This window comes from Populus nigra, chromosome 14 (assembly GCF_951802175.1).
Source record: "Populus nigra chromosome 14, ddPopNigr1.1, whole genome shotgun sequence".
NCBI lineage: Eukaryota > Viridiplantae > Streptophyta > Magnoliopsida > Malpighiales > Salicaceae > Populus > Populus nigra.
The window spans coordinates 13,065,981-13,076,343 of record NC_084865.1 but is presented as its reverse complement, the minus strand read 5'-3'; the positions used below and the strand labels follow the sequence as shown (position 1 = coordinate 13,076,343).

Below are 10,363 nucleotides of genomic sequence, written 5' to 3'. Positions count from 1 at the left end.
GCACAATATCAAAGGAGAAAACAGAATTTACAAAAAAGAAGGTCCATTGCATAACCTTTTTACAGAATGTACAAACGAGGAAGAGGTAAAGCTGGACTAAGAATTTAACAACACAGTACTTGTTATAGCAGAAAAACAACATGGACAACTCACACATTCAACAGAAGCTAGAGTCCGCCCCATTACATGAAATCCATGCATGGCCATGCACCCTTACAATACCACACATGATGAGAGAAACAAATTCAATATATTAGTCAAAAAATTAGGGTTTCTTGGTGAGTGCCATCTACATTTTTCACATAGATAGCAAGAATCATTAGTACCATCTAAATACTTGGTCTCTCCTCTCTAGAGTTAACCCTTGAAAAAGACACCAAGTAACTAGTTTCAAATCAACAGAACCACTTGAAAGAAAAATAATTAATGACCATTTATATTTGTATGTCTGCGATCGTTGTCTGTTCTTGACCACCAAAAATGGCTCATAAATTGGCTTTTAGGCATTTAAGCTTTTTGTACATTTTTGTGTTTAGTAATTAGACTGGCTGTTTCATCGATAATTCCTGTGGATCGCTGAAGGGTCCATTTCTCGGGAGTCATTGCTTGATGTTCCATGCTCACTGCTCCCAAATTCCTGACTACCTAACGCCACCTGCCTGAACCTTTTCATATCTGCATGATACGAATTTGTATCGTAGTCTGAGCTTCCGTTCGAGCTGGAAAACATCGGGCTCTGGCCAGTCCTCGTACCCTCATTTAAGACATCCAGTAATACATCTCCTTCTAATGCACGTACTATCTATTTTGCAGAAAAATTACATGTCAAATAGCGTCTCATGATAATTATTAGAAATTTACTTGTGGAAGTGAGGTTCTTTGGGTACCTGGCTCATTTTTGGGCGCTTTCTAGCAGAATGGCGAATGCTGGCCGCAGCACAAGCTATCATTCTTTGCATCTCTTGATGGTTGTACTTGCTCTCCAACATTGGATCGACCAACTCAATGAAGTTGCCAGTCTCCAAAGTAGAAATCGTAAGTGGTCGAGCCTGTCCGTTACATGCACGAAAAATTATATTTACTTGTACAGAAGAACACAAGATGGCAAGTATTTCAAAAACTTTGTTGAAAGGTTTATTCTGAAAAGCATTTTAGTCAAACTTGGATAAAAATAGAGAAACCACAAACCCAGTCCACCAAGCTATCTTCCATTGCACTTGAAGGATCAACAGGTTTCTTCCCGGTTATGAGTTCCAAGAGCATGACTCCATACGAGAAAACATCAGATTTCTCAGTCAGCTTGCCGCTTGCTGCATACTCAGGAGCCAAATACCTGCATTAGCATCAAGGAGGTTTATTAGCAGCAACCTTTTCTAACTGCTTATCATTTTTGAATAAGAAAGTAGATGGTTAAGACTTTTCCATGCTATGGAAAGAACTTTGAAATTGATTCAAGTCCACCCTTATCTACCAAAAGAATGGCTTATTATAGCTTTACCCGAAAGTACCCATGACACGGGTAGATACATGCGTATAATTGTCAGAAGACAGCTTAGCCAATCCGAAATCAGCAACCTGAATAGGCAAAGGAGCGTGATCAATTAGCTTTATCAACATCAGCAATATTGTTTTGATGGATCTACTGCTATGGGAGCCGGTATCATATATGTGTGCATATATAGGATAAACTATAAATCTAGTTCCACCAAGAGAAGGTACCATAGCTTCAAAGTTGTTGTCAATAAGAATATTGGCAGCTTTAATATCACGGTGGATAATCCGAGGATGGCCTGCACATATTTTTCAATGAAGTAACATAAATATGTGATCACTGCGTGTGTTGGGGGGAGGCCGGGGGGGGGGGGGGGGCTAGAATTTCTTACAATCTTCATGAAGGTAAGCAAGCCCTTTGGCAGAACCTAATGCAATACGGAGCCTAGTCGGCCACTCCATGACTGGAAGACCTTTTCCTGCAACCGACAGTTTGAGGTTATCATCCTAATTGGATTTTTTTGCTGAAATTTTATAATATAAGAGTTGGTGCTGGTGCGTATCAAGATGCCTTGAAGCTGGAAGGCTTGACGTAGTACTGTCTGTATGCATTCTTTTGACAAATCTAGATCTATCGATGGCTTAAGATTGGACAGACTTCTCTGTAATCTTAGAAAGTCTACAATTAAGGCACCATAACATTTCTTTTATCGTTCAACAAGAAACTTTACAATTGAGAGGTGCCTTAGAAAACGAAGCAGAAGCAGAAACAGAAACTTACCATGAAGGTGATGTTCCAAGGTCTTGTTGGGAACAAACTCATAGACCAACATTCTTTGCCCTCCAGCAATACAATAACCAACAAGTGATACAAGATGGCGATGATGGACACGACTAATGATATCAACTTCAGCCTGGAATTCTCGTTCACCCTGTCCAGTACCTGCCTTTAAGCTCTTAACTGCAATCTCGTTCCCATTAGGCAGCACACCTTTGTGCACATAACCGAACCCACCTTGACCTAATAAATTGGCTTGATCAAATCCACCTGTAGCTGCTGCTAGTTCATCATATGTGAAGGTACTTTTGTTGAAACCAAGAGCAATATTTGGTGGCGGAGGCGGCAAGGGGGGGCGGTATGGGCCAGAATTAATGGAGCTCATATCATCACTGTTCTCCATCGGTGGAGGTGGAGGTTGTGCAAGCCAGGGAGACCCCATTGCACCTGGTGATTGGGATAGCTTCACAACATGTTCTTTTGGGGGACCATTTTGCCAGTTTGATTGCTGTGCGCTGTAGTTATAAGAAAATTGTTCACTCCCTGCGCGTAAAAATAGAACATTATCAATAAAGGATCTAATTGATTTGGAATTGTAAAAAAAATGAATCACCTGGGATGTCAGATACAGAAACAAGATTCAGCAATAATCTCATAAGTATTCAACCTGATATTTACTTGAACGCTCTTCAAAATTATTTAGCAGAGATATCAAGACATCTTTTCCGTCATTTTTATGAGCAGATTGGAGGGGCTATACGTGATCTATAACAGGTTCAAAATGAATTGAAGCAACAGAAGAAGCTTTTCTAGCATAACCAGTTTCTGAACATAAAATCAAACTAACGAAGTTACAATACAACTCCCTTCTCTCAAAACAGTGATTGAAGGAAAGAAATAGCTTGAACCATTCTGACATCGGATGAACCATTTGAAATCTACTTGATTTCTAAGTTATATAAAAAGGAGGGCTTATACATTTTGTATTTGAAAAGAAGGTATACTATCACAAAACATGATATTTGTGCATTAGTTGAGATAACGCAATCCAACCATGATGATCGGTAGAGTGTTATAATGTAATTGTTGGGTGCACATATTAGAAGTAATTATCTCATACTTAAAAGATGAACGGAAAAAAGAGGTGCTTTTATATATAAGATTGGCTCATGACTCAACATCTTAATTTGTGTATAAGCTCCTTGACAAATTGGTATCAAAGATGATGGTTCGGCTTGGGATGAGTGGCGATTGTGGTTAGACTCTCGTAGCTTTGTTTACTTCGCCATGATTGAGCAAACGAGCTAAGCTCCAAGCTCTAGATATCATACTAGGAATGTTAAATACTTCCAAGAGGAGGAGTTGTGTTCGAATGGGTCTGGCTTACATGTGAAGGTTTAGATATCTCCACAGGAGAGGGAGTTGTGTTAAATACTTCTACAAAGGAATGGGAAAAAATAGATGCTTATCTTATATAAGATGGATTCATGATCCAATAGTCTAGGTTTTTGGATTGGAGGTGAGTCTTGTTTTATGTGTAAGCTCTCATAGAGCAGACACGAACCCGACACAGATGCGAGAGCCCACACATCTCAAACACAGACAACTCGCTAACAGTAATCAATGGTGATAGAAATGATTTACAAAAACATAAGGTTAATTTGGTGAAACAACATATGTACCTCCTTGAGGATTTTCTCCATAATAATGCCTATTTTTTCTTTTCTTCTTGCGCGAACAGTATGCACAGATGAAAATCAAGGCAATAAGGAATATACCGAAACCAACTGCCACCCCAACTACAATTTTAATCTGATCTGAAGTAAGTCCTCCACCATTATTTGATGAATCTGGAGGTGCTGGTTGTGAGTTTTCTGAACTTGGTGGAGGAGGTGGCGAAGCATCTTCTCTGTGTTTAGGAGGGGGTGGAGGAGGTGGCGAAGCATCTCCTCTGTGATTAGGAGGGGGTGGAGATGGTGGAGAACGAGAATCACTAGTTGGCGGTGGAGGTGGCGGAGGAGGAGATGATGTATCTGGTGGTGGAGTATCCAATTGAGGTGGGGGTGCAGATGTTGAATTCTCAGGTGGTGGTGACGCTGGTGGAGGTGGTGGAGATGGCGGAGGAGGAGATGATGTATCTGGTGGTGGAGTATCCGATTGAGGTGGGGGTGCAGATGTTGAATTCTCAGGTGGTGGTGACGCTGGTGGAGGAGGGGGGGAGCCAGAATCTGGCGAGGGAGCATCAGGGGTTGAAGACATTCTTCTTTTTTTCTTTATCTCATGAAGAACTTCCGGCCAAAAGGTTATTTAGCGTTACACGCCGGAAACTCCACGAATCCCCCAGACTGCTCGTCTCAAGATTTTAGGATCCCTGAAAATATTAATGACAGGATCAGAAGCAATCAAGAGATGAATCACAACATATATTCTAACATAAGAACTATAACAAAACAGAACAAGAATGTTTATTTTTTGTAGTATAGTATTATTAGGCTGCTCCGACAAAGCATGATCATAAATATTCTCCTTCAAGCATGCACCTTCATGTCTTCAAAACGACTCCAATTTAGAGGCCTCACTATTTCTCATTTCCTATGATCAGATCTTATGGAATTATGACATTTAATTTCTAACATTTCCTTCTATTGACCCCCCTGTAATTTCATGATGTGTTTTTTTTTTGTCGCAAACTTTGCAATTCCAGTGAATGGAGAATGATATTACAAACTGGAAAAAAAATTACCTGAATGAAGAAGATGGGTAGGATCTCAAAGAAAAGAGAAGGAAAAGGGGTTGCATGGTAGATACCTGTAAACCTCCTACAAAGGTGGACTTCTCTCTCTCTCTCTCTCCTATTGTCTCTGCCACCTTTTTTTTTTTTAAAACCATTTCTTGATTGATGCTTGTCTTCACACTTGTAAGAAGCACAACATCGGAGACAAAACATTTTGATAAGCTACAGGCGATCCAAGCAGAAGCATGATTAATTATAAAATAAAAAATAAATGAAGTCAAAGAATAACAAGGCACGCATTTGGTGAAAACTCATTCTAGCAAAATCAGCAAAGCACGATATCCTGTAGGCAGCTACTTTTCATGGGAGCCTTTGGAATTGTAGTTGCTATATGACTTGTGAGATCATTCCGGCCATGATTTTCCCCGAAGATATATAGGAATTTGCTTCATACCCTGTCATCGTTTATTAAATCTATAGGAAGCTAAGCATTGAATTAGCAGTCGATCGATGCGAGATACGAAGTACTAGTATTGAGGTGCGTTCGATAAAACTCTAGCCGATGCTGCTGCTGCTGCTTTGTAGTTACAAAAAAAAGGTATAAATGCATTACATGATTAGAAAAGGTACATGTAAAGACAATCAACCAATCTTTAAACTTTGAAGCCCGCAGGAACTTCAGAAAACAATTTCAGGATAATCGCTGAACTTCCGTCAGGAAAATCTCTTAGCTTTCTTTCCCTAGAAACAAACATATGGTTACACCTTTCTCTTTGCGTTCTTTCTTTTTCTATCAAATAACAAAACTCAACGATTTGCAAAAGGGCATCATCAAAAATTAAGGCAATCAGTAACCATAACAGAACGCGTATGAAAAATGGAAGGTGATAGCATTTATGAAATTCCATCATAACTAGCTTGAATTCACAAGTTTAACCCTTCACAACAGTGACAGCAGATCAAAAAAAAAAATCATTTGCATCATTCAATCATGCTTTAAAAGCTCCAGCACAGGTCAAAATATCCAACGGCAGAATTGGAATTCAAAAGGAAATTCTATGTTTAGTTTCCACCGTATTCTTGGTTTGAGCAGAAGTCATGTCTGATACTTCACAAAAACAGAAAGAATATTAATAGTCGATAGTCCTGAGACATCCATCCTGGAATCAGCAATCCAGGTTCAGAGACTCTTTGTGGAAATCTCACGGATACAAAGCTGTGTCGCGCATGAAAGGGCCCACGGGTGCAAGGCTGTTCACGTATGGCAAATACTTCACAAAACCATCGGTCCTGGCATCACTTATCCGTTCCATCTTATGTGCTCTTACATGATAAGCAATCAGTTGCATCCCAAGAGCAATGATCATTGTGTCATCATTCACAAATGCCAAAGCCCGGCACTGTCCATCTACAAGATGACCCAAAACCTCAGAATGAAGAGGAATTACACGCCTCAGGCTCATGTCCATATTTCCGTAGACCTCAATTGACCATGCGTCATCTTCTTTGTGAGGCAGAAGGTAGCACAACTCCCCCCGCAACTCTGTCAAAGCACCAGTTGGGTTGCTGCTAGGTGGGAGACTGAGAATTCCATACACTTCCTCCTTCAAATCGAAACCCAGAACTGCACCTGATTGGGTTTCCCAAAAGACAAATCCTCTGATGTAGAAACCATCGCCATTAAGAGGCAGAGCATCCAGCTCCCAGCACATAGCTGTGCATACTCTCCAAGAGTTTGTCCTTGAAGAGTATATTTCAAACAGAAGAGCTGCCCTATCTGGTAGAGTGACTGCACAGACAAGCTCATATTGCGCTCCAAATTTGAGTGCATCAGGTTCAAAGGCAAGTGCTATGGCTGTTTCAGGTCCATGATATAAAGTTGGCTTTGGAACCACCCTCCATTCCTTAGTCACGGGGTTGCAAATGTAGTAAGCATTATCTCCAAGGCGGCTTTGGCAGCCCAGTAATCCATTGCAAGAGGTTCGGACGTCAATAGGTTCAGGCAAGAAACGGAGAGTGGGGCTAGAAACGCCGTAAGCAACTGGATTGAATGATATGAAGGAGGGACTCTCGCCAGGAAACTGACAGAAAAGACCAGAAACATGCTTGAAGTGGTTGGTCTGCTTGTGGGAAAAAAAAGGACTGTCTATCCACTTAAGCCACTCTTTAGAAACAGTCTTGAACCTGCATATTGACTTGGCTGGAAGGAAACAAAGAGCATACTGCCTAACAACATCTTCAATTTTTATGTCCTCCTGCTTTATGTGACCAGGAAATTTAGCACAGCTTTCTGAACTCTTGTAAGAACTGGACTTGTATGAATAAGTTGGAATCTGCAAACATAGAAAAGAACAGTTATGAAAGGATTTGCGAATGAAGATGGAAAAGCTGAATTAATATCTAGTCTCCATAAAACCACCACAACGACAAGCGATATACAAAAGAAAGCCGTTAACTTCAGGGCCCGTGGGATTAGTCGAGGTGCGCGCAAGCTGGCCCGGACACCCACGATAATCAAAAAAAAAAAAAAAAAAACAAAAGAAAGCCTTTTTTTTTACTTGGTAACAATTAAGCATAAATGAAGAGACACGTGTCAGGATCAGGAGGGACCACAAGGCTTAATGTAATCATACAAGAGTCTGACTGTTATTGATGTGTTACCGTGCTTTTCAATTTTTTTTCTTTAAATTAATTTTTTTTATATTTTTAAATTGTTTTGATTGTTGAAATAAAAAAAATTTAATTTATTTTCAAACAAAAAATATTTTAAAAAGCAATTCACTATCACATTAACAAATACTATCTAAATCTAACATGGAAAGGGAAGCAAGATTTTAGATCACATGAAAGATTACTCCTTTTCTCCATTACATTGCCCCACATGCATTTCAGAGATTTATATCAAAATTAGCTAAACTGATCACGTGTCCACTTACTTCTGACAAAAAAAAAGAAAAAAAAAAGAAAAAGGAATGCTATCACCATCCCTCAAATCGAGGGTCATGACAATGACAATGCACTATTTCAAATAGAAACTGAGCCCGAAATACTTGAGTCTGAAGTAAGCTACACTGTTTCTAACTATGTCTCCAAACTAGTTTAAAGGCCTTTTTTATCTCCACCTTCTAGCCAAGGCAGTGTTAACTTTCTTAAGAAAACAGAAACCAATAGAAAAGTGACAAAACAGAAACCACGCAATTGTCATCAAGACATTAACATTACATCTAATAATAAGCTCAACGGAACATACCATGTCATGTGTGCCCTCATCTTCTAACATAAGAGATGAGATACTGATGTTCCATCGCAAGCTTCCCTCAAATGGATCTACTTCATCTAGAAGGATGGGGTCATCATCAATTTCTTCCATTTGGTATTCCTCCAAATCAGCCATTATCTATGATCAAATGAAGCAGCCAATCAGTTCTACGAAAAAGGAAGAAACAAATAACGATACCAAAAATATAACTTTTCATTCTTCAATACAAAGAGGGTCTAATTTCATAGGTTTTCGTGTTTTTTCTCATCACAGCCAGACCTTGAGTTAAACATCATCAATAACTTGCTTACGAATTCCAAAACTTCCTTCTGAGTTGAGCATATCAAAAGACAGCAAAATTTTAAAAAATCTTCAAACTTCTCATCCAATAACTGAAAATGGAAGCAGTGATGCACTTCAGAAGAAATTCTATTAGCATGCCTTGAATTTAAAATCCCAAATAAGAGTTTAGCAAATCATTGCAAATTTAATTATCCAATATTCTTTTCTGTTACCATCATTTGCTAATGAACGCTTTAAACACCTTTTCCGTGACCCGTTTAAAAAATGAAAAACAACTGAAAGAAAATAAGATCATCACAGTTGATCAGGGATTCTTGATTCTTGTTTCTTAATATAGAATAGAAAGGTGACGGAGAGGCAGCCGACATAACTCCAATTTATTGCCTTTCATCACAACTAAGAAAATTAAAATAAGGAGAAAATGAACTTATCATCTTGAAGTACTATCAAGGAAACAAAATCAGTCAAAAAAGTGAAAAATAACTTCACATACATTCACAAATCATATCAAGAAACTCCTACGAATTATCACAAGTGCTTTCTTGAATCCCGAGATTCCTTTTATTGTTCAACTAATCACGTTACAGACACAAATTTCAATTTTTGTCATTTCTTTCCCGTTCACCTGTTTTCATTTCTTTGCTTTTCTTTTCTTTCCCAGATTCCAAACAGATAATAACATACAACAACAAAAAATCAAGAAACAAAACCCACCATAAAAAACCATAAAAGCAAAAAATCTGCAAAGGAAAGATAAAATAAGAAAAGAACAGAGCAAGTAAAACGCCAAAGAACAGAACTTACCAAGTAAAGTAGTATTACAAAGTCTTTGAAACCCAAAAGAACAGTATCGATTAAACCCTTAATGTGTGTGTATCACACTTTCACATTACACACCAATGAAAAAATAATCATAAACAAAAGAGTCGAACTGATCACAAACCAAAAAAACGAAAGAAAAAGTAACGTTTTACGAGGAAAAAAAAGAGAAACAGAGCATCTAGAACAAGAAAGAAGTCGCACACAAACTAGAATCTCAATAAAAGAAAACAGAAATCGATTTCTTTCAAAACCCTAACACGAAACCACACACAAAATGGAAAAAGAGAATCGCATTTTTTTTCAAATTAGACACCAATCAAAAACAAGATCACTATAGAAAACGAGAACCAGAAAATAGTTAGTGTAAAATAGTAAAAAAAAATAAAAGAAAAAAATAACATGATTTCTTTGAAACACTAAAAAAACCACACACAAAATCTAAAACAAAATTCACGAAAAATCACTAAAAAAATCACAAAACAGAGAAGAGTTGACCTTGGAAGCAAAGATGAATCGAGTTAATATAATTGTGGAAATAACAAAGAGAGAAGGATAGTTTTTACCTTTCAAAACCTTAAAAATGGCGAATTTGATTGCTCGATTGATTTTTATTTGTGTGAGAGAGAGAGCGGGAAGAGAGTGTCTCTGGAAAGGAAAACTGGAAGTTGCCTGGAGTTTGCAGAGAAATTACGGGGTATTTGAGGGTTTATCGAGGGGAAAGAGTCCAATAGACACGTGGAATCTTTTGATTGACTTGAGTCAAGCTCTGGAGGTCGAGGTCGTACCTTGAGCTGCAAGTTTTCTAGCGAGGAGATGACGCCGTGAGAATTTGGATGGCGATAGGCACATAGGTCAACGTGGCTTCAGCCTCGAGATCATGCCACGTCAGGCTATGGTGTGGGGAATATGTGATTGTTTACAAAGCTAAAATAAGTTTCGAGGGGCAACAATATTGCATGTAAAAGTTATATTAGCT

The 10,363-nt window shown here is 38.6% G+C and overlaps 2 protein-coding genes across 7 annotated transcripts; both read right to left on the bottom strand.

The window, feature by feature from the left end:
- Positions 1-258: 258 nt before the first annotated feature.
- Positions 259-5,741, bottom strand: LOC133672765 (proline-rich receptor-like protein kinase PERK4). Its single transcript, XM_062093287.1, has 8 exons — positions 3,952-5,741; positions 2,273-2,812; positions 1,884-1,970; positions 1,720-1,790; positions 1,499-1,575; positions 1,189-1,333; positions 888-1,049; positions 259-802 (listed from the first exon to the last, which is right to left on the bottom strand). The coding sequence occupies exons 1-8, from the start codon at positions 4,526-4,528 to the stop codon at positions 554-556; spliced, it is 1,908 nt and encodes a 635-aa protein (XP_061949271.1). The 5' UTR covers positions 4,529-5,741; the 3' UTR covers positions 259-553.
- Positions 5,742-5,874: 133 nt separating this feature from the next.
- LOC133672764 (F-box protein At5g49610-like) lies at positions 5,875-10,082 on the bottom strand. 6 transcript variants are annotated; one of them, XM_062093286.1, is made up of 4 exons: positions 9,951-10,077; positions 8,542-8,654; positions 8,254-8,400; positions 5,875-7,336 (listed from the first exon to the last, which is right to left on the bottom strand). In XM_062093286.1, exons 3-4 carry the CDS (start codon positions 8,395-8,397, stop codon positions 6,206-6,208), a joined length of 1,275 nt encoding a protein of 424 aa, XP_061949270.1. In that variant the 5' UTR covers positions 8,398-8,400; positions 8,542-8,654; positions 9,951-10,077; the 3' UTR covers positions 5,875-6,205. The 6 variants fall into 6 exon arrangements, with proteins under 6 accessions (XP_061949270.1, XP_061949266.1, XP_061949268.1 ...); XM_062093282.1 differs by lacking the exon at positions 8,542-8,654 and having other exon boundaries at positions 9,951-10,082; XM_062093284.1 differs by having other exon boundaries at positions 8,254-8,654.
- Positions 10,083-10,363: the final 281 nt, after the last annotated feature.